Source organism: Chanodichthys erythropterus, chromosome 16 (assembly GCF_024489055.1).
Source record: "Chanodichthys erythropterus isolate Z2021 chromosome 16, ASM2448905v1, whole genome shotgun sequence".
NCBI lineage: Eukaryota > Metazoa > Chordata > Actinopteri > Cypriniformes > Xenocyprididae > Chanodichthys > Chanodichthys erythropterus.
The window spans coordinates 29,509,769-29,534,997 of NC_090236.1; the positions used below are offsets into that span (position 1 = coordinate 29,509,769).

Here is a 25,229-nt window from a genome sequence, read left to right on the forward strand (position 1 = left end):
GCATTGACTAGTTTGACAACTTTAAATTCTAATTAGCCCGTTACTTGGCAAAACAGCTTCCTCAACACTGGTTTGCAAAACTGGCAACTGATCCTTTAGAGCAGGAGACACTTGAGGACGCTTGATGCACACCACAGCTATAACTGCATGAAATCCCAGTGCCCTTAGCCCACACGTGCCCAGTTCCCATTTATTCTTCTTTCACCAGAAGATCACAATATTGCTCTTTCAAATGCAATCAATCAGTGGGATTGTTCAATTTCCTAATTAGCCTCCTGATGTTCAGAGCGACAGTGTTGCCCGTGCTTCTGATGTCCCTGATAATTACCAGCCCTGAAGTCCTGTTCTCTGCTGCAGAGGGCTTTTTAATTGCGCTTCCATTCTGCGTTCTTATTTACTGTGGTCTCCGGAGGGGAAAACATCCATTTATTGTCCTCCTGAGCCTTCCGCATCAGCTTTATCATTAGGGCGCTTTGGACAGTGATAATATCCTCATTTATTCTCATAATTGTAGTTTATTACAATTATCTCATAAAGATGCTGCGATTGAAGGACCTCTTGAATTAAATGTGAATTTAATAAACACGCTCTGAGGAAGCAGTGCATCTAAGCTCATATTGCCATAGCTTCAGACAGATTAATCAGGGTTTCGCAGATATCAAAAGGTCATCGGAAGAAACGGGCAGATGTTTAAGAGGCTTGCAAGCTACCGTCAAGCTATTGTGTGTTGGGTAACATGGATTTAAAGAGATTTACGGTGATCTATAGATGATAAAAACAATGTGATGGGAAGATATTAACGCAAAGCCCTTACTTGACCGGTCTGTGGCGTATGTCAGGATCCACGGCACTGACCGATCCTATCACTGTGCCCACAGCCGCGTCCTCTTTCACCTCCAAAATATATCTGATTTTCTCAAATTGAGGAGGTTCATCCACATCCTCAACGTTGACACTGACAGTTGCAATGTCAGCGTCTGGGATCCGAAAGTGTGGGTCTGGATGTGTGTTTTGGACCTTGATCTGAAGAAGGTATGATTTTTTCTTCTCATAGTCCAGAGGCTGCAACGGAAACACATTCACAGGAATAAACGACCCCACCTGAGCCCATGCCTTTTATTCACGAGCCATCAAGTGTGACTATTTTAATTTTAAAAAACAAGCTTCTCAAACTTGCATGAGGGAAAATTCCATTTTCGAAACTCAAAGCACGAAAGAAAGATTTTCTGTACCTTCTTAACGCTAAGTATGCCTTCTTGGGTGTTCCTGTCAGTGCTGATGTCGAACACATCCAAACCTTCTCCGCCAACAATGATGTAGTCCATCTCTGCATTTCTGCCGATGTCGGCATCCACAGCCTCAATCCTGCCAACTGATGATCCTACCGTTGTGAGCTCTGGAACGCTGAACTGATATATACCTGAGGAACATAATGTTAATGTCAGGGTTTGTGTTTGAAACTGTGAATTCTCTTGAGAGAGGATCTGCACTATATAGTGCAACAGGAGATCAAGAGAACCTAAAAGAAGAGTTTGCAGGAACAAATCTCACCTGACAATTTGCATTCATAAATCTGATACCTGCATCTAAAACTGTGGCCAATTAAAGTGCTTTTTAAAGCTTTTTCACTTATTTTTGGTGTTCTCTTTATTGTAATAAATGGTGAACGTGACAGATATTGTGCTGCCTGCTATAAATCCGCTTTGTGCCAGTAGCTTGCATTCCTCTGATTAACATGACAGAAATTCCAAGCATTTTCTATTTGCATGCAGGCTAAAAGAATAGATTATATTAAGAGAAACACAAAAGAGTAAGTGAGCTGAGCCCACTCTGTCCATTTAATCAGGATTAACACACAGACCTCACGCAGTTTCTAAAGCTTTGCCACTAACCATTTTTCTTCACACAATGATAGAAAATGTATCTGTCTTTTTTTTTTTTTTTTTATGTATTGTATTTGTTGTGTAGTTCAACTATAAGACTCTATGCAAATGACAAGAATCAGTGGAATTATGGAACAAATGTCTTGTGCAAATATCAGTTTGTTCACATCTACAAATTTACATATATTTATCTATTGAACGCATGCTTATTGCTTACTCTGCGTGAAATGAGGGGGGTTGTCGTTGACATCGGTGAGGCTAATGTTTACTGTGGTGGTGCCTGTTAAGCCCCCCTTCTGGCCGGCCATGTCCTTGGCTTCGATCACCACCTGGTAGTGCTCCCTCTGCTCTCTGTCCATATCGGAAGGTCCCAAAGCTGTCCGGATTATACCTGAGGGAACAAGAGTTTAATTCGTTAACATCCAATCCAGCACAGTTCCTCACTCTAGGAGATGGATGACACTAGACCGCAGTTGCAGCTGAGTCTTTGTTGTGTTTGAACAGTGCAGAACTAATTGCGTACATGCATTGAGACTGACATTTTGCCGCAGAGATTATTACAGGCGGCAGCTGTTGATTGAGAGATCGCTGCAGGTTCTGAAGAAACAAGACCTTGGATTATTAAAACCGGTGTTTTACAAGCTAAACCAATTTGATCTCAAGTAATTTCCGACATTGTTGGACTTGCTTGACAGTTTTGGACCAGTAGTTTTATGCAAAAAGATTTCTCTTTTCTTTTTTTTCACAGCAAGAAATCTTATATAATACAGGTAGGCAAAAATATATGTTTGAAAATAGGCGGCCAAAAATGTGTCCATCCATCATAAATATATAATATAGGCCTTCTGAAGCAAATCAATAGGTTTTTGTAAGAAAACTCTACATATTTAAAACTTTATAAACTAAAATATCTAGCTTCTGCCAGATCACCGTACGCAAATTGCGCAAGTCGACTTGCGCTAAATGAGTAACCCTTAAAACGATTTATGACGCAGGATGTAGGAATAGCGTACGCTTAGGCGCCTCTCGTGGTTCAAACAAATAGGGCTGTGCAACAAACTGAAGCTCCTCTTCTCTTATATCAAAATCCTCTGACATTTCTCAGTTTCTTGTTTTAGACTTCTAATTCGTGACAGGTATTTTGTTTTGCTCTTTCCTCTGCGTTTCTGCGTTCGTCATTGCGTCATGTGTCGGGTCTGGGGTTATTCTTCCACCGCAAATCGATTTGTGTACAGCCGTCTGCTAGAAGCTAGTTATTATAATTAATAAAGTTTTAAATATGGATAATTGTCTTACATAAACCCATTGTTTTGCTTCAGAAGGCCTTTATTAACCCTCTGGAGCTGTATGGATTATATTTATGATGGATGATGCATTTTTGGGGGCTTCAAAACAGGCCCCTTTGTTCACTACCATTATAAAGCTTGGGAGAGCCAGGATATTTTTAAATGTATATCTGATTTTGTTTGTCTGAAAGAAGATAGTCATATATACCTAGGATAGATTGAGGGAGAGTAAATCATGGGATATTTTCATTTTTGGGTGAACTATCCCTTTAATGGGATTGTTTAGCAACCTCACTTTCTGATATGTAATGCCCATTTTTCATGACCCAATTAATTTGTGTTGGATAAAATCAAGTCCCATCCTACAGTACATTCTGTCTTACTTAACATCCTGTTACGTCACATTACAGAAGTAAAATGGCTTGCAAACAGAGGTTTACGTTTTGAGATTTGACGTCTCGGTTAGTCCCAAAAAAGGCAAAAGACAAATCCAGTAATTCATGTAAAGAAGAATCCAGGCCCTGCTGCTTCTTTAAATGGCACAAATGTTCTCAGATTAACCTCCACCTCTAATGAATACCCTTTTTTTCGGTCTTTCATGTGGATTTCATGTGCTCATGGACATCATCGTTCGTGTCCCATCTGGGCTAAAGCATATCAGTGTTAAGCTGGACACTAATCTGCCATGGGAGCTTTTGTGTTTCTATTTCCCTTTTGTTTAAACAAAGACCTCTGCGGGAAATGTTCCAGGGCACACATTAGCAATGATTAAACTTGCTGGGTGAATTTACTCGGCTAAAATGCTTGAACGACAGAGCTGCAGAGCAACCCTTGCCCCATAACAAATTATACAGATACACATTCTCTCTGCATCTCTCTCTGTCTATTTCCCCATTTCTGTTTATGACAGTTCAACATGGACTGACCTGTATGTGGCTCTACTGAGAAGTATGGATGACCCTGGCTGATGCTGTAGGAAAGCTTGGCACTGTAGCCAAACATTTCATCATCTGCATCCTGGGCGGTCACTTGAGTGACATAAGTGCCTGAAAAATAAGAAATTTGTTCAAGAAATTAGTTCACCTACAGTATAAAATTGAAAAATCTGTCATTATGCACTTGCTCTAATGACGTTTGTTATGACTTTCGTTCTTCAGTGGAAAGCAAAAAGGTGGAAATAGGAAGAATGTGCTTGAAATTTTCTTCTATGACAAAGTAACTGAGTGTCTGAATGATTCTTTCATGAATCAGACTGTTCTGGTTCTCAGGTTCAACTTACTGATTCAGTTTCAGCAGTTAATAGTTCTCCAGGGGAAGATTACCAGTGAATAACGACTAAAACAACTAAATTTGCATCCTAATTAAAGCTTGAAAGATCCAGTCACCATTTAACATACCGTTTCCAGTCACACTGCATGGAAAAAAGTGACACGCACATTCTTGAAAATATCTAGGCCCTGTTTCCACCTGGTATCAGGTTTTGGTCGGTCAGATCACAAGTGGAGGGAAGGGTCTATGGGCGGGTAAATGTATGTTTTTTTTTTGTTTTTTTTGTTTTTTTAGATCTTTTGATCTAATAGACAAAATAAGCTTGTGCAATTTACATATGCATGTGGAAAAATGGAAAAACATACGGAGAGCAGCAGCTTTCGTTTCTGCTTTGACAGCCGCAAGACCAGGCCGCACGAGGTGAGTGTGTGTTAGAAATCAGTAATGGTGAGAGAACATTGGTACGTTTTTTGTTTTCAAACCAAACTTGGGTCTTCAGCTTACAAAGTTTAAATCTCATCTGACTAGTGCGCTTCCCATAATGTTTATGCATCGCAGTCTTTCGTGGCTGTTCGAACACATGAGCGTTTCCACTACGAAAGCAATCCGGTCAGATGAGTTTTGGACTACCTCTGGAAGTGGTCAAAAGCGGACAAGCTCAAAACGTTTTACACCTCTTTTAGCATCGTCTACTTGTGATCCGATCGACCAAAATGCATCTTAATACCAAGTGGAAACAGGGCCATACAGGTTTGGAACTAGATGTGGGACAGTAAATAATAAGACTCTTAAAGTGATGATATGTAATGAAATATGACAAGTTACAATACTGTTTAATATTACTATACTAAGCAATAGATTGTTTTGTAATATTTCCACAACACTGATATAATTAATGTGCTCTCACAAGTCTTTCAGTGCTTGTTTTTGAAACTTCCGAATCTTACCAGTGTGTGACCTCTCAGGTACGGACGCTGTATAAACCTCCTTGTCAAACTTGGGTTCATTGTCATTGATGTCGTGCAGTTTCACAATAAACTCGGTCTCTGGCTCCAGTGGGACGCCGGTCTTCTTGTTGACAGCCTGAGCTCGGAGCGTGTAGAAAGGTTTCTCCTCTCTGTCCAGACTCCTGGTAGCATGCAGATCTCCTGAGTTGGCATCTATCACAAAGATCGTCCCCGCACCTTCACCTGTGAGAACGTACATCACTGTGCCGTCTCCTTTATCCATATCTGAGTGAAGCTGTTGAGAGGAAGCAATTCAAGCATTTCATCAGCACCTCCGCTCATTCTGCTGTTGATAGGGCTCATGAATATGTATTGCATTCGATATTCTGAATGTATTCAATATCCGTTGATTTTGAAGGAATAAAACAGTGAAGAAATACTACAGCGGGAATATGGCAATAGACAGGTACTCCATGGTAAATATGTGAAAATGAGTCCTTGTGGAATTGAATTCTGATGGCATATCTGATGAAAATACAACATGCTGAATGTGCAATCAAGGTGAATGCCTGTCTATTATGAACAGTGACGCTGCCGCATGGTATTTCTTGGTACAACCACTTTTGTCAGATATTTATGAGGTAAATCAAACTTTTTTACTTCTCGTCTCTATATGACGTGTGTATGAAGCAGTTTTAAATTTGTGCTATTCACTATTGTTACACAAAATGATTAAACTGATTGATGGGAACTTCACATTTTAGAGCTGAAGGTGTGATATGATTAGCTTTGACAATGACATCTGATAGAGGAGTGAGAGAATGATTTGACACTTCTTTCCACTTGAATAAGCCGCTTTGTTACAGTAAAATAGGGTAGTAAAATACAAAAGACCATTCAAACACAATGGCTCTTTTGCTCTTCATGATTTTCCCTCTGAACATTATAGAAATGGCTGCTTCTACTGCACACTGACTGCTACATGATCCAGAAACATAATGTCCATAACAATGAGAGCTTTGTGAATTCTGCACTTGCAACATCTCACATGAATAATCCACTGGTTGGCGATCCTCTGCAAGGCTTTCGAGTCTCTGAACCAGTGGCTCTCAGACTTTTCAGGCCAAGTACCATCTTTGATCAAATCAGAACATCCAAATGCCACCTAGTTAATTCACCTCTCTTGAGTGCAAATTTAAGGGCTGTGTAAAAAAGATGGTGCTATATTTAGATTCATATCACTATTCCTGTAAAGACCATTATCAGTTCCTTGACTGGTATCATGCAGAACAGGCTCTACAAACACATAGCACTACATAACATGTTATCGCACTTGTTAATACAAATTAAAATATTTTTGATGAAATCCGATGGCTCAGTGAGGCCTATATTGCCAGCAAGTTAATTTACACTTTCAGTGCGCAGACATATTTAAAACAGTGAGTACAGTGGTTCTACTTTAATATTATAAAGCAACAAGAATACTTTTTGTGTGCCAAAAAAAAAAAAACAACAACAACAACAACAAAAAAAAAAAACGACTTTATTCAACAATATCTAGTGATGGCCAATTTCAAAACACTGCTTTAGTACTGAAGATGAACGAAGGTCTTACGGGTGTAGAAGAAGTAATAAATGGCATTATTGTCATTTTTGGGTGAACTAACCCTTTAATGTTGAAAACAGTTATGCTGCCTTATATTTTTGTGAAAATGTGATACCATTTGTTTTCAAGATTTTTTGATAAATAGAAAAAACTGCATTTCTTTGAAATAGATAAATCTTTCTTTACTGTCACTTTTGACTAATTTAATGTGTCCTTTCTGAGCAAAGGTATTAAATAAAAATCTTACTAACCCCAAATCTTGGAACGACAGTGTATATTTATGGATGTATTGGTACTACTGTATATCGTGTTTTTTTTGCCATTATTTTTATGTAATTGTATATGTTAATTTCCCCTAAATTTTATATTTAGATTACATTTAAATGATCTAATCTTTAATAAAAATAATAATTTAATAACACTGTTAAATGTAATCTTATTAATATATATTTTTTATATTGTACATTATAACGTACTGGTTTTCAGCCATAAGATGAGGCAACACTTATCAGTATCATCAGATTTGTAATACTGGTGTGATATTTAATATAAATTTGAAACACAGCCTCACTAATATGATGCATCTTGAGCCCCCATGTTCTGTTTGCAATTGAATTATGTTTTCAAAAGAACTTTTGGTAACACTTTAGTTAAGGGTCCAATAATTTTGCCCCAATAAACACCTTATTACTGCTTAATAATAGTTAGGAGGATAGTTGTTAAGTTTAGGTACTAGGTAGGATTTAGGGACATAGAATATGGTCATGCATAATAAGGAATTAACATGTGCTTTATAAGTACTAATAAACAGCTAATATCCTAGTACTATGCATGCTAATAAGCAAATAGTTCATAGGAAGAATTGGACCCTTAACTAAAGTGTTACCAAACTTTTTAATGGATTAACAGGTTAAACTAACAACTTTATTTTTAGTACTGTAAATTCTGAGGTGTGTCGCCAACCACCTGAGGGCCATAGTTTGAGATCTTCTACTACAAGCAACAGTAGCAAGCTGTTATACTTTATTTTAATCTTTGATCCTCCACAGCTCTGAGCTTCAGATGAAGTGTGAGGTACCAAGGAGGTCAGATTTCACCCTGCTCCTTATCTCAAATCCAGCAGGCTCTGTGCTGGAGATCCCTACATAAATCTTAGCCAGAGTTTGGATCATTCTCTGTTTATTAACCTCAGAAGACAGAATTAGAAGGAGTGATGAAACCAAATCTATCTCTGCAATCGACTCCATCAACATTACTCCAGCATTGCTCAGACCACCTTTATACCCTGAAACAGAAGCATGATCCCTTACCTTGCCAATATATTGGTGTTCTGTTCCGGTGTATTCCTCTTGCAGAAAAAACTGTTTCCACATCCATCCTCTCTTTGAACGTTTGAGCAACTCTTTGTCTTGCTGTCCTTCAATTTCTTTGGTTTTCCTTCGAACCAGCCCTCTTGAAAGGGCAACTGCATTCACAGTTTGGTGTGCACATGCCCACAGAAGAAGTACAATCCAAGTCCTCATCTTTCCCGCTCTTAGGGTGTCTTACAGGGGGATAATGATCCTATCTGCCAAAGTTACAGAGCTCTGCAGTGCAGGTGGCAGCCACCCTCATAGTCCTTCCTGCTGCCAACGAGCCACACAGTACCTGTAATAAGAGAGAGAAAGGAATTGAAAAACAATCAGTTATTGGGCAAAGTCTCAGAGTGTTATCCTAGGGCTGCTGGGAATGCTTCCCTTCCTAATTAAAGGCAACTTCAGCTCCTGTATCATACGACAGCCATCCCCTTATTAAAGATATCTTTGAAACATTCTCCATAAGATACCAATTCCACTGCAAGTCTTGTGGCCGAGGCTCTGATATCTATATAATTGGTGTCCCACATCCATGAAGAATAAAACCAGAGGCCATTCAAAGTGCTGCAGTCGTCATGATAAAAGGCAGAAAGGCTTTTTTCCCCCCACCTAGCCATTAACCTCCGACTCCTAAAATACTGCAAAGCAGGCCAATGGGCGAGCACTCACAAATCTGTAATCAATTAATCAATACGCATGCTCTCTAAATGCCCTACTTTAAAGATCTAAACACTCACAGCGCTATTGAATTCAGTGTTTCTTCGAAAAAAAGGAAAAGAAAAAAACCCTACAACCAATGTGTGTTGGGTTTTATCAGCATGCATGGTCACAATAGCCTGCTGGCTCTGAACTGACCTGCTAGAATGACAGTCTGAAAGACAAAAGCTTCCTGCCACCACATAATAATCAGCAATCAGCACGTTTCCTGTTTCCACATCAATCTGTGGCTTTGTCTGCGACTGAACGCCTGCCCTCGCTCCCTCTCGCACTTTATCAAACAGATTGCAAATGTGATTGCGCAAAGTGGTGAAGGGGAGACGCGGGCCTCTCAATGAAACGCATTTAAGTACCTCTGGTTTTTTGATTTACAATATTGCTTGCGACATTGGCGCACCTCTCTCCGTCAGTGTAAAATGCATCAGGTCAACATCGCCCTTCATCCGGGAAGAGGGGCGGTTGAGGGCCAGCGATTCAGATGGAAATGCACAATTGCGACGCCGAATTGACTTTCGTAGTTCCGTGCATGACTTAAATGGTGCAGCTATTCCCCTAATAGTGCTTTCCATTAGCTCCATTATGTTCTGCTTTATGAATTGGCCTAATTGAATTAGGTAACAATAGATAGCACAGGATATTGATTTACTGTCAAAGTCAATGAGCTAGAAATTATCATGGGGGCTCTATGTATGTATAAACATAAGTGTGTGTATGATTCTATGTGGGCATTTCAGTACAAACAGGAAAGCAAAATGGGAGATGTTGGAGCCCTCTTATGTCCAACAATTGTAGTTTACGGATGCTGCTCTTTAATGAATTTCAGCCACCCAAAACTCCTGGGCAAAGAGAGCGGGCTCCTGGAGCACATTAGTCAAACTCAGGCAGCCATTTTGCTCAGCTCTGTGACCTGGCAAATCCCTTGACACAGTCCTGCCGGGGGAACTCAGCTGGATCTAAAGCGGTTTTGTTACATGGTGTGTCAGAGTGAAAAGACAGTTTCCAGCACAAAATGTCTGCTCGTTCATTTACAAGTCCATCCTGCTGGGAGGGAGATGGATAGTGAAGGATGAAAATTCCCCTGCTGTCTTTAAATATAAGCACAAACCTAAAAGAACACAATGGGACATTATGGTTTCACATAGTGTTTCACATAGCACTTCATTTTACAGGCTCACCGTTGTGTCATTTGATACATGATGATCCATAACACTATAATCTTTAAATCAGACTTATATTGTGATTGAGTACCTTAAAAGAATAATACACACAAAAATGAAAAATCTGTGACCATTTACAGTATTTACCCAAACGTTGTTCCAAATCAAGGTTTTTATCGTAAACTAAAAAAAAAAAAAAAAAAAAAAAAAAACTACTTTTAAAAAAACTGAACAAATAAAAAAGAATAACATTGGGGAAACTTAAAGTAGAATAAAAACTTAAATACAAATTCATTTTTTGGTTGATCATGTCCTTAAGTGCCTATTAAACTCATCCTGTATGACTTTCTTTCTTCTGTAAAAAGCAAAAGATATTTTGAAAATATATATTAAAAAATAATGTATTTAAATATAATAATTTAAATATAAAACTTTACTTAATTTGTTTGCATTGGAGTGACTTCCAAATTACCAGCATGTTCTGCATGGCACAGCATGGTGAGAATAAATGTTGAAATTAAGACTTATTTTTAGGTACATTTTAAAATGAAAAAGGGAGAAATGTTTTATGTTCTGCTATGCTGGGATTTAGAAAACTTTATGTTGGTTGCCCCTGATTATTTTATTAATATTATTATCATTATTATATGACTATCATAATATAAATAGAATTTTGGCAACTTCACAATTAACTTTACAAGATGTAATATAAGTCTCTGGTGTCCCCAGAATGTGTCTGTGAAGTTTCAGCTCAAAATACCCCACATATCATTTATCATAGCTTGTCAAATTTGCCCCTATTTGGGTGTGAGCAAAAACACGCCATTTTTGTGTGTGTCCCTTTAAATGCAAATTAACTGGTGCTCCCCGCCCACTTTCCAGAAGAGTGTGGAGCTTTAACTTTTACTCAACAACAACAAAACTGTAGATTCTCACGCAGCCAAATTGACGATTGTCAGTAATGGTGTTCAGCCTTACATTGTTCAAACCGGAGTCGACACTGATGGAGAGACTCAGGAAGAAGTTACAACTTTTAGTATGCAACTGGATGTTTCTGAATGGTTAGTGGATAAATTTATGTAGTTGCTGTGAAGTTGATTCAACTCATCGACTAGCATGTGCCATCATGTTAATGTTTTGTGCATATCCAGCGTTGAATTGACCCAATCTGGCATAAAATGATGGCTTGGCAACAACACTCTACTACAACAACTCTTCCCAACATGGCCTCGCCCCCTTTGTTGTGTGTTCTCGGGGGCAGGGTTTCTGTAAATTTTAGGAAGAAGCTTGTTGTAGTCCCTACCAGCTGTTGGTTGTAGTCCTTAAACAGTGAATTTAAAACAGTGAACATTAAACTTTGAGAGTCATAACTTTGCAGATGCTCTAACAGCAACATTACACACTAACTAAAGTTAAAAAAGTGAAATCATAATCAAACACCCCTTTAAAGCTGCAGTGTGTAATTTTTGTGTCACTAGCATCACTAAATCGAATGCAAAAATAATGACAATTTTTCCAAACGCTCCCCGTCAGTGAATAGTTGCAACCCAAATAGTCCCGCGCCAAACTCACGCCATTGGTTGAGTCAATGTTGCTGCATCAAACTAGTGTGAAAGCTCCAACAACCAGATGCTATTTCACACTTTTCTGAGGATTCAACCCACATGGAATAAATTACACACATCACCTTTAAACTGACTCTGTTACACTAGCATGTTTACATTTTTCATGTTTCAATTAATGCAACGATAAAGTAATTAACTCTCCGGGTGCCTGCCATAAAACTGCGCCACAGTTGTCTGCTATCCAAAACACAGACAAAACAAATTAACCTCAATGGCACCTCACTCGCGTCTGCCTGAACGTTATCTGCTGTTATTTTCAGATCAGGCAATTTACCATGCAGTCTGACCTTGAGACATCAGATGTCCTATTTTTTTATGGTTTTGTTTTTTATTTTTCTTTCAAAGACACAGTCCCCTCTGAGGCCCTTCGGGAACGCGAGTGAGTTGGGGGCTGACAGGTGAGGGAGGAAGAGGAAGACCGGCGACACCTGTGGAGGACGCGGGGAGTCGGTCAGACGGCAGGAAGTGCCACAGAGAAAGAGAGAGAGGCGGGGCCCCAAGCGCGGCCCTCGCTGAAAGCTCTGCCACACTGCAGACAGCCACAGCAGCACTGATAAGTCCCACAGGGGCAATTAGGAGTGAGAGAAGGAGAATGTCAGCCACGGGCAGCAAGGAGGGAGGCGACAGGTAACAAGTCTTGCTGCAGGAACACAGACCAGCAGAGCAGAGAGAAACAGAGCTAGCTAATGCCACACACTGTCTCCGGGCTCTCTATTAAAATGAATAAGGCACCGGACCACCAGCCATTAACTAGAAAGACTAGACGCCACGGTTTTTAAATAGGTCATTCTTGTTTGCATAGCCAAGGTACATGATATAGCATCTCATGATAGCGATAGCATAAATGTTTGATTTCTCTGAGCTGTGAGAATCTGTTTTTATTTATTTATTTTTTGCCTCTGCTAAGAAAAATTCTCATGTAGCTTCTGGCTACATCACATCTTAGTGAAAACACTAAGAGAAAACTCTCCAGCTAGTACTCATTTCGCTCAAGCAAATGGTAGGAGACATGTGCCATGTTTGATTGCGGTTCTCTTCCTACCGCTGAGCAACAGTGCATGAGAGGCAAAGTCGAGATCAGGTGAACACAAATTCAGTCAGGGTGGCACACTTAAACAGATTCGAGCTCCTCTTCGGTCTGTTCGGTGCACTTGCCTGCCAAACAGCGTATCCGTGTCATTCCCCAGGGCATAGCGGGTAATCAATATATATTGATTTGTCTGTTTGGGGGGAAAAGGGCTGTCTAGACAGCTGGGTTTTCGAATGCTAAGGTATCACTTATCCTGCAACACTCTAGCTCGGCTGTAAGCGATGATTGATTTATTCATTTTAGACATACGTTTTTTCTCATATCTGACCTAGCCTACATTTGCCAGGGCTATTTATACACATCACTTGAAGTTTAAATGCAATAACACGTTTAACTGATGGCAAAAAGGCTAAGATGTGAAATAAATCAGTAATGGTAAGCAGGTAAATACTGTGCTGTTTTTGCAGCTGATACAACCAAAAGGACTGGAGTGTCATATGACAGCACACGATCGATTGATATGCTGTTTTTATGATCGATACTGATGGATTATTTTAATGTTAAAGTCCCCCTGTAGTCAATAATTTTATCCCTTAAAACATCCTTGATCACCAAAATGACATATTTGAATGTTTTTTGTTTTTTCTACTGTGAAAAAAACTGCCTTAAAATAGCTTAAATGTATCTCTACACCCTAGCTTCATTTAGTATGCACAAATCTATGAATATGCTAATTAGCACTGTCTCCACTCATTCGCACGACCTTGGAAATCCACGCGGTCAACTTACTAATGTAAATGCTGCACAATGGTATCGCTCTTTACAACGTCGGACACATAACGGTAATTTATATGATTAGAATTTTGCTTGACTACGTTGTCAAACAGATAATAATGTATTGCTAATGTTATAAAAATCATGTTCCTGTTTGCGAGTCTGACAGCAGTCTTCTAAAAATTGGTTGGTATCCTTAGAAACACTTTGAAGGCATATTCATCATAAAATCGTAATATGCATCATACACCCGCCATATTGCTAAATCTACAAAATGTTTCATATTAACAGAAAAATATACCAGGATAACCTTCTCTTCAGACTCCCCTGCTTCAGAGCGGTCATAGTTAATGATATGCTAAAGCCCGCCGGCACATTGACGTGATTGGTTGCAAGGTAGTTTGTGATGTAAGAAACACCAGTGTTTTTCAAACTGAACTTTTTGAACTGTCTTTAGATCACTGCATTTTAAAGAGAAAATACTCAGCAATGGTGCTGACTTATGAATTTGCACATGGTTTGTTTTAAAGCATATTAAAAACACCATATAGACATATAAACAAGATTAAAAATTTGATTTTCACCACAGGGGGACTTTAAGAATTAAGTATCCGATGACTGATATTCCAAACTAAATTTGAAATGACATTTTATTTCTGCTATTTGACACAAATGATCTAAGTCTACAACATATGCATTATTATTTTTATTATAATTATTATTATGATAAAATATAATTAATATGAGTGTGCTGTTAATTATAACAAAAACATTAAATCACTTTTTATTATTATTTGTATCTTTTATTTTAATTTGCAATACGAATAATTATTATTATAAAATATACTGCACATTATTTAGCTAACAATAACAACAGTAATTATGATAATAATAATAATAACAATAATAATTATTATTATCATCCAAATATTACATTAAAATTACATTACCTATTATTGGGTGCTATTCTTTAGAGACTTGCCAAACAGACCCAATGTTAAAGAACCCCCTAACTGATTAAGTCAAAAAGTATGAAAAGTATGAATATCGGTACAAACCGATTATCCCTACACACACGCATAAAAGGAGTCTCTTGTTATAACACAGCACATTGTAACATACTCCCGGCATGTGACTAGATTGCTGGAAGTGCTTAACCAACACCATAGACTTAATCCTCAAGTCTCGACCCTACAAGACACAGGCGTCCCCCAACCCTCCACCATAATCTCCCTGGAAACATGTGCGCCTTAATCTGAACAGTAGGAGATAATGGATTCAAATGTTGGAGGTCTTTTTTTGCTCAATGGGATGGCCATGTGCACACCAACACAATTAGTGTCAGGGAGCGCTGCCCGTACCAGATGGGTCCTCTTAATTACGTAACGAGAGAGGCCATAATGTGATCTGGAAGCAATGTTGTACCACTGACTTAGAATCTGCTTTTCCTGGTCGGCCATAAAGACGGTGAAAGCGTGTGTTTTTGCCGCACAAATTGCCTAGAGCAGACCGTACTGTGTGGTGAATTAAAGCAATTTAGCCAAACCTGCTAAAATCAAATGTGCCTCAAATCCCCATTTAGCAGCATACCATTCATTTGCTCATGAGAGCATCGCGTGATAGACTGCAGCTTGTCCTTCCTTTGTCAACTGGTGCAGACTGTTCAAATAGATAGCACAAAACACCTGTTAACCTTTGTGTCAGTGTGGCCCTGGCGTTTACAGTGGAGCTGGAAAGGTTCCCCCGTAATCCCATAACAGCATTGTGAGGTGTTTGTTTAGGGTTCCCCTCACGAGGCAGAAGAGAAGCCGTGGGAACCGCAGTTTTACGGCCTGTGTAAAGAGCTCCACGGGAGCCTACGAGACAGCAGCCTCCCTTCAGCATTGTGATTCAGCCCTGGAATGCAGCTCCCATTGCAATGCAAATGTCTCTGCGTCTGGTTGTTTTGTGCATGCACGTTTACATGCGTGCTTGTTTACTTGTCACTTCCACAACTGACAAATACGCAAATCACAAACATGTTGTTAATAGAGTTTGCAGAGGCTGTCAAAGTCAAACAGACTCTTTCTCGTATCGTAGTTGATATTTATTGTGTGTTCTACCCCTAAGGCCCTTTTACAACTTGACAATGCCATTAACTCATCCTCAGACTCAAAACATCTTGTAAGTGTGGCACCTTTACCTTGGTAAACACAAGAGACCTGTGTTTCAGAGAGACTGCGACGTGGTTGTTTAACCCCCAGACTACGTTTCAATTTACGGCTGTGATTTACATGAAGGTATCTAAATGGAACCGTTCTTGACTAGGTCGTAATTCATTGTGTTGTTTTATGCCTCTAACCCTTGCTTTGAGGAAGACAGGATTTTTACAATCAAGGTAACAATGCTTCCATTTCAAAAGGTCACACAAAGTCATCTTGATTGCAATCACAACATACTTTGACATTTGATTCTGCATCTTTGTTGATATAGTTCAGGCCCCACATGACAAGGAATGAAATATATATATATATATATATATATATATATATATATATATATCAACAGAAATAATCAATAATGACATTTATTGACATTAACAAGCACAACAATACAATTGAAAATCCCAATGTTCTGTGACCACAAATAAATAAACCCTGTGAGTCGCAACTGGAAAATTCTTTGAATTAAAAGCCGACGTATATGCTGAAGGCAAGCAGAGAGCAAAGGTTAAAGGCTGTTGATTAAAACTGACTTATTTTCTTTCTTTCTTTCTTTCTTTTTTTTTTTTTTTGCTTTCTTTCTTTGCCCAAAGAAAAAAAGCAACGGTGGAAAAGCTGAACTTTGCCGGCCCTGGATTTGTCAATACTGATACAGTACGATAAGCCATATACGATAAGATTTTTTTTTTTAAATGTTATGGACTATAAACAGTAAATGCATGATATTAAAATGCAATAATAGTTTATCTAGATAAGTTAAAAAAAATAAAAGCTACAACTGAATATATTAATATTGTATATTATAATGAATATGAAAACTGAAAAACATTTAACACTAATTTAAAAGGTTAATTTTAAGTGAGTATTAAATTATGGCAGAGTTAATCTAAATGAAGAAATATGAGAAATTAGTATGCACAATCAAATATTTAATATCAACCAATTAAAAACATAATCGATAAGCTGATTATTTTTTATGTTATGGAGTTGACGATAAACAATAAATGTCTGATATTAATTCTACTATAGTTTGTCTAAATTAATTAAAATAATAAAAAATAAAAACATATCAATCATTTTAAGTGAATTCATTCATATTGTGTATTACAATTAATATTAAAAATGGATAGCCTATAAAATATATTTACAGATTTATTGAAGATTAGCTTAAAGTGAATAAAAAAATAAATAAAAAATAGGAGATGCACAATTAAATATCCAATTTCAAAAGATAATTAGTTAAAAAATAACTGATAAGCTCATAATTAAAAATGTAATTGAATAAAAATAAGCCGATAACTGATTAAGTACCAAGATATTGTGCATACCTACTTCTTTTACAAAATAAATTTGTTTATTCTTTCCATAACAGACTGTACCTTATTTGCCATTAAATACATCAGCCATACAGTAATCTGTATGTGGCTTGTATTTCTTGCACTTTGCTCTTGGGGCTTGTGCCCTTTATGTGACCACATTCTGACTGTGTCGTCTTCCAGGTAATAACTATTTGCTTTTGGGCCATGCTGCTTGTATGATAGTTTGTTTTTCCAAGGGTAAACATATCAGTAATCGCAGTTTCGTGTGAGATGTCACCGGCAGAAAATATCCAGGCTAGATTGTCTGACCAATCTAGGTTTGAGACAACTGCGATTCCTCAACAGAATGGACATTTTCGGTGATGGTGTAATTCATATCACACACGTCCAGGGCAGGTTTGAAAATTGGAGAGCTGTAATACATTCTTCCTCATTTTGGACTGACTCGCACGTAATAAGAGAAAGCAATCAATTGAAAGAACCATGACAACTGAGAGGAACATTAATGACATTAGGCCTATTATTGTGCCTGAAAGTGGACTACATGATTGGATGCTGCCTGCGCAGATAGCCAATTTTTGACAACTCAGCTCTGGTGAGTAATTAGGTGCCGCCACATATTGTGGACACAGTTTCAACTTCCAAAGGGAGGGAGCTTCTCAGTTATGCAAATCTAGGCTGTATTACAAGAGGCTACGCTGAAGGAGATACATCGCTACACAAAGAGCGCTATGGAGTTCAGTGGGCTGTATTTCAAACACCAGCCACCAGATGATTAGACACACGCAAATTTCCATGCACATGGGACTTGTTCCCTCCTAGTGTAACATGGTGGACATCTGGAGACAGTAAGAGATGTCTTTTATATGACTATAAAAAATTGATGTAGCAGATTCATGTATCTCTGCGTACTTGGGTGGAGAACTCCGCTTCGACATGTACCAGCCAGAGCAGATCACATCAGCAGAGACAGCCGAGCTGAGCAAACCACTACAAACATGAATAAAAAGTCACTTCAAACACAAATAATAAAAAAAAACTAATGATTAAAGGATCTCCAGACTCGTGAAAACAAATTTGAGCTGCATTTCTGTGCTAATAATGATGCTTTATCAAAGCAATCATCTAAAAAATCTTAACATTAATAACTGAAGGATCCTTAGTTTAAAGGAATAGTTCACCCAAAAGTGCCCCTCAAGCCATCCTAGGTGTATATGACTTTCTTCTTTCTGATGAGTACAATCTGAGTTATATTAAATAATGTCCTGGTTTTTCCAACACAGTAAAATCCCCAGAGTTAAATCAACTCTGCTCAGAGTACATATGGTCCCTCTCTATATAGTGTTAAAGTAACACTGAAGCAGAGTTAAAGTTAATGAGATAATTAAGCAATTAATTAAGCAACTGACTGAAGTCAGTTGTAGTTCTTGTGTTTCTCTTCATTGATTCTGCTTGTTAACAGCAGGTGTTCATCACTAATGCACAATCATCACTTAATTAAACACTTAATTATCTCATTAACTATAACTCTGCTTCACTGTTATTTTAACACTATTTAGAGAGGGACCATATGTACTCTGAGCAGAGTTGATTTAACTCTGGAGATTTTGCTGTGAAGCTTTATAATGGCAGTGAATTGAGGATGAGATTTTGAAGCCTAAAAAAGTGCAACAACCCATCATAAAAGAAATCCACATGGCTCCAGGGGGTTTACAAAGGCCTTCTGAAGAGAAGAGATGCATTTGTGTAAGAAAAATATCTATATTTAAAACTTTAAAAAGTAAAATAACTAGCTTCTGGCAGACGGTCATATGCACGTCGACTTGCGCCAAAAGCGTTACCCCAGACGCGATGATTCAAACAAATAGGGCTGGGCAGCAAACTCAAGCTCCTCTTTATTATATCGAAATCCTCCAATATTTCTCTTTTTAGACTTCTAATTCGTGAGCTGTGTTTTGTTTTGCTTGGTTTGCTCGCTTCCACATTCGTCAATGCATCGGGTCCGAGTTCACTCTTTCGCCATTAAATCGATGCGTATGGTCATTTTAGAAGCTAGTTATTTTCATTTTAAAAATTTTAAATATGGATATTTTTCTTACACAAGTGCATTGCTTTGCTTCAGAAGGCATTTATTAACCCCCTTGAGCCGTGTGGATATCTTTAATGATGGATTGTTGCACATTTTTGGGCTTCAAAATCTCATTCTCTATTGACTGCCAGTATAAAACTTGGAAGAGCCAGGACATTATTTAATATAACTCCAATTGTATTCGTCTGAAAGACGAAAGTCATATACGCCTAGGATGGCTTGAGGGTGAGTAAATCATGGGGTAATTTACATTTTTGGGTGAACTATCCCTTTAATTCAAAAAGTGCCCCACCCTTTTGATTAACCGTACACACACTCAGAAGATTCAGAGTTGAACTGAAGTTTACCTAATTCACCAGGGTCACTGTGATTAAGATGGAGAGAGTCACAGGTCACATTCAGAGCAGTCATGTGCTGACTGAATAAATCATCTTACATAAACACAGCCATGGCAAGACCGCCAGCATGGTGTCTCTGTCATCAGCATCCCTATTTCACACTGCACTCAGCACAAAGAAAGCAAGCAATCCTTATTTATTCTGAAGCACCCGCCTGAATGGCAGAAATATTCATTGTGCATAGCGAATTCCGTTTCAAGTTTGCTTTTCATCATTATCAATGCTATTTTTCCCCCCCAAATTCCCTCCAACTCGCACTCTCTGTGATCTGCCCTGTCATCTTACACACTGACTGATGTGTGGAGTATCTATGGAGGACGTCCAGAGCTTTCATACACCAAGGCTATTTCCAATAGGGACATGTGGATGAAAGAAAATAACAACACCCTGCTGGAAGATGTAAACTTATTATCATAGACAGAAATGGAGAACAACATTTTTTTCCTTTGTGAGCCCATTTAAAAATTCACTTGAGACATTGTTTCATTCGTCCACCCTCCCCTCCATTACCATCCATACGAATTAGCAAACAACAAGAATGAAACACGAACAAGCCAGGAAACTGAAAACAGATAGCGGACGATGAATTGGTAAAGAAAATCAATCGCCTCGTATTGGACTAAAGCGGGTGTAGATAAACACTGTTCTATTGATTTTAGAAGTGTTCTACACATCAGAACAGCAAATTACCCATATATACGAAAAATAGGCTCAAACTCCAGTCCAGAGCTTTTTTGAGGTTTTTTTTTTTTTTTTTTTGATCTGAAAGTACTTAATTTTTGGCGATATTTATGTGGTATTCTATTATTGAGGTAAAAGCATGATGGAGGTACATAAATCACTCTTGGGTGAAATTAATCATGTGCATGTGCTAATCAATGTTATCCTGCTTCATCTCCTGCGAGCAAACACAGCTTTTACTGGGCCATTGTCATGTCAGGTGACAGATAGCTCTGATCTAATTATCATACAGAGCCTACTGAAACATTTGCATACAGGCTTTCTCACAATCTGAGAACTCAAAACTCTCAAACTATTAAGACTGTCAAAGTGTAAAACACTTTTGATCAAAGAAGAATTCTATCGTTTGTTAGAACATTATATTTTAAAATCTGTTTGTTTGAATGTAACATGACAACTACGACAATTGACATTAAAATGCTTTTATTGTTTTGTGTTTTTAAATAAATAATAAACCTCTCAGACAGCCTCTCAGGTTTAATTAAAATGGCCATGACAAAAAACAACTTAAATGTGCTTTATTCTCCATCCAATTGCAATGTGGCTTGTTGTCAAAGAAGTCAAAGGTCATATGGCCTTACTATCTCTATCAATGTACAATTTGGCAATCTATATCTGAACCCGAACAGAACTGCAAGCATTTTCTAATGCTTTGATTATTAGGTGACATATTTCTCAATATGCTAACATTTGAATGATAAGTTTGTATTTTAAAAAGCTGTTGTAGGCAACTATATTACTTCCCATTATCTCTTAAAAGACCCATGTTTAACATTAAAAAAAGGAGAACAGAACTGAAACTTGCATATCTTTGCTTTCATTTTATGTTATATACAAACATCAACTTGAATAAACCCATCTACCAGATTCCTCATTACTTCTCAAAAATATTCTTCACATTAGAACTATCAAAAATGACCTTATCTTTGAGGTGTACTGTTTGTTACATACAGTATATGGCCTAAAAGTATGAGTAGAACAAATTAGAAACAACCTGATATCTGAAGACCTCAGTTGTTCAACCAGTATTTGCCAGACAAAGATATATTACAGTGTGACAAATCCAGTAATTTAGTGGATTAAAAACTGCATTGCCGCAAAAACTGGAAAGTACAAATATTAATATCGTATTATACTTGTACCAAAAAAAAAAATCAAAAAAAAAAAAAAAATCTCAGATTTTAGAAAGGTTTGCAACTACTGGTTCTTCACCTGAATAAAATCTGAAGGAGAAGTCCTGGAATTTATGAATAATTTACATAATAAAAGGACAACTTTAATTAATCCACACAGAAATCTACAGGTGCCCGACATAAAAAGGCCTCAAACAGAGCTACAGTCTGAACATGTTCCCACACCTTTTGATCACTGAATTTCCATGACTACTCCATTACTTTTTCAGTCATCCATTATTACTGGACAAGGATATATATATATATTTTTAATCATTATTATTATTTTTTTTAGAGAGATTGTACTATATAGAGATTTTTTAGTTTTGCTTAACTGATACATATATATATATATATATATATATATATATATATATATATATATATATATATATATATATAAATAATCACAATTTAAAAATTAACTATTACATTTTTAATATTTAACAACTTTTAACTGAGGGGTCAAGAAACAGCACAGTCACAGACAGACTCTGTCATGAAATGTAACCTGTAATATAACAAGTACTGATAAAAAATAAATAGACGTTGTACATACTTGCAAAAAAATACAATCAATGTTTGGTGTTATCACCTCTGTATTAAAGACCTTGAAATTAAAATAACTAAGGACATTACTTTCTGCCACTCCACACAAGAGATGGACAGTGAATAGACTACACAGCACAAAATGTCAACCCACTAAAACTGAAAAATTAAGTTTAATAGCTAGTTGAGTAAAACCGTCATGTCACAACCTTCACTGCACCTTTCACCACTTTGAATGTAATTACTGGTGAAGAAAATCAAGTTGAAACCATAATTATATTATGAAAAAGTTATTACTTTGACAATTTAAATGGGCGGATGGAAAGATGATAACAATTTTTACAGTACTGTAGCTCGGTTGGAGCTCATAGAAAATCTACAGGAGCCCGAACTTTCCTCAAGAAATCATATTAACATTTTGCATTAGACTAGCCTGTTAAAAACAATAGTAAATAACATTATCGAGTGCAATATAGGCCTATTATAAGGAGGCGTATAAAACTCACGCGCTCTGAAAAATAACTGACAAAATAATCCATAAACTATAAAAACGTAGAAATAATATGGTACAAATGTTTTGCTACTATCATGATACATATCACTTATATGTAGCCTAGCTTACTAGTTTGCAAAAAAGTATCCCGGTCAATTTTGACAGCCATGATCCACGCGCATCCACGAAAGTCAGTCTACAGCAAAAGCAAAACTGTTGGGGTCAGATGGCGCGTGAATATTCAATGCAGAGCCGTTACATTAAACGCAAAAATGAGATAAGTAGAGTTAATTTCCTTCACTCACCTCAGTGCTGAGGAGTCGAGAGTAGTCCTGGTTTCGATGTGTATCCTCTGAGCGCTGTGAAGACACTGTACTGTGTGGACTGCCTGTGTCTATCTCTCCCCTCCCCTCCCTGTGCGGAGCATCACCGCTTGCGCTCTCCTTCTCTCTCTCTCCTTCTCTCTCTCTCTCTCTCTGAAATCTCGTGCGGTCTAAGCGACAGAGCCGCTGATTGGCTGTCACTCTAGCGCGGTGACTGAGAGGGATCATGTACATTAAGGGATGGGAAAGTATTTTGGAAAATTAAGCCTGTGTTATTTGATATCGTCGCGTCTGTTCGGAGATTTGGGTCACTACTAATAACTCTACTTTGATTCAGTTTATCATGAATCTATTTTTGGCAGTAAAGGAAAAAGGCAGAGGCAATTTAAAGTAAATAAATACATTTAAATGAAAACTAAGAAATTTCACTTGCGTTTACCAAAATGTACTCAACACATTCATGTTATTTTAAACTTTCTTTTCTTCGGAGCTCAAAAAAGAGTTGTTAGTCAGAATATTAGGGACTGACAGCCTTAGTCATCATTCACTTTCATCTTTTTTTCTATACAATGAAAGTGAATGATGACTGACGCTGTCATTTTACATCTCCTTTTGTGTTCCACTGAACAAAGACAGTCATATTGGAACAACATGAGGGTGAGTACAGTTTTTTGAGTGAACTATCCCTTTAAGTCTTCAGAAACCTGAACCTGTTATGTGAGATGGAGAACAAGCTTTTTGGTTCATTTTTCAAAGACTCTGACTTGGTGTCATAAATCTATTGACCCCGTGAAGCTGTTGTGGGCATGAAGTCTACCATTTTACATTGAAGTTTTACCATCCATATATTTTTTCTGCTGAGAATCAAAACCCCCTCAAGACCCCATCTGACTTCTTTTGCACTATGATACTTTAGCACTTTTCTGACTAGTGATAGAAGAATTATTGATGTACAGGCTTGGGAGGGTTACTTTAAAAATGTATTCCTTTACAGTTACAAAATACTTCATAAAAAAAGCATTCAGTAACGTAATCCAAGTACCACAATATGAAAGTAATGTAATATTTGGGGGGATCAACTTTACTATAAATAAAATGCATTTTTAAATTTAAATGTAATTATTTCTTCTCAATTTCTGCAAGTTTTTAAATGTTACACATTCCATACTTTTGAATGGGTCTCAACAATAAAAAATATTTTACAAATATGATAAATTATCTATTGCAATATAATTATCGTTGTTGTTTAGAGCTTAAAAATATAAAAGTCACATCAGATCATAAACAAACTGAACAAGCTTGGATCAAACATTTCTGTTAATGTTTGTTCTGCTTTAATTTTAATGTTTAGCATTTTGGTTACTTTTAAAACCTATAAATACACAGCCCTGAATATATATTCAGAGCTGTGTATTCCCAAGTTGTGGAAATGAGACATGATTGCTTAGTTTTAATATATATATATATATATATATATATATATATATATATATATATATATATATATATATATATATATATATATATATATATATATATATATATTCTTGAACTTGATTTAAACTAAGACATGATTGCTTAGTTTAAATCATGTCTCATTTCCACAACTTGGGAATACACAGCCCTGAATATATATAATGTTACATATATATATATATATATATATATATATATATATATATATATATATATATATATATATATATATACACTATATAATCAAGCAGCTTAATATGTGTTATTATGGCAAAATAATGATTTATTTAGTTTTAAATGAAACAATTGTAATCCTGATAGTATCCCCCTTTTTTCAAAATGTAATCTGATTACTATGTTTTTTGACATAACGCCGTTACATGTATTCCGTTACCCCCCAACCCTGTTGATGTATGAACTCTAGAAGCAGCTGTTCTCCACAATAAAGGAAATGCATCAGAAGATTTCTTTTGTTTACATCTATTTTAACTATTATGTTATGTTCTTGGCCTAGCATTTAATGGAGCTCTAAATGAAAGTTTGTGAGAAGCATGTTTATCTAGTCCTGTCAATCATAAGTATATATAAGCAGCTGCTCAGCTCACTCCACTGACAATTATTCTCCGGCATACTTTATTTTGCAGTATTTCTACTGAATATTAAATTATGTAGTCCACGGGGGAAACTTAGAGCTTTAGCCCTCTATTATGGACAGCAAGCCAAATCAGTTTACTCATACACTACCATAATGAAGTATTAGATCAGCGGTTACAAACTCCAAAGACCTGGGGGCAATAGCTGAACAGTTGAAAGCAAATA

General features: G+C 37.2%; 1 protein-coding gene across 2 annotated transcripts in view; it reads right to left on the bottom strand.

The window, feature by feature from the left end:
• The window catches only part of cdh6 (cadherin 6), a 36,931-nt gene extending 13,923 nt beyond the window's left edge, over nt 1-23,008 (bottom strand). The window contains exons 1-7 of one of the 2 annotated variants that reach the window (XM_067362373.1): nt 22,917-23,008; nt 8,302-8,638; nt 5,386-5,680; nt 4,096-4,215; nt 2,101-2,274; nt 1,233-1,420; nt 815-1,062 (exon numbers count right to left, since the gene is read on the bottom strand). In XM_067362373.1, the coding sequence (XP_067218474.1) occupies nt 815-1,062; nt 1,233-1,420; nt 2,101-2,274; nt 4,096-4,215; nt 5,386-5,680; nt 8,302-8,514 (1,238 nt within the window). In that variant the 5' untranslated portion in view covers nt 8,515-8,638; nt 22,917-23,008. Of the gene's footprint in view, nt 1-814; nt 1,063-1,232; nt 1,421-2,100; nt 2,275-4,095; nt 4,216-5,385; nt 5,681-8,301; nt 8,639-9,083; nt 9,184-22,916 lie in introns of those variants that run through there. The other variant, XM_067362374.1, reaches the window with a different exon arrangement.
• Nucleotides 23,009-25,229: the final 2,221 nt, after the last annotated feature.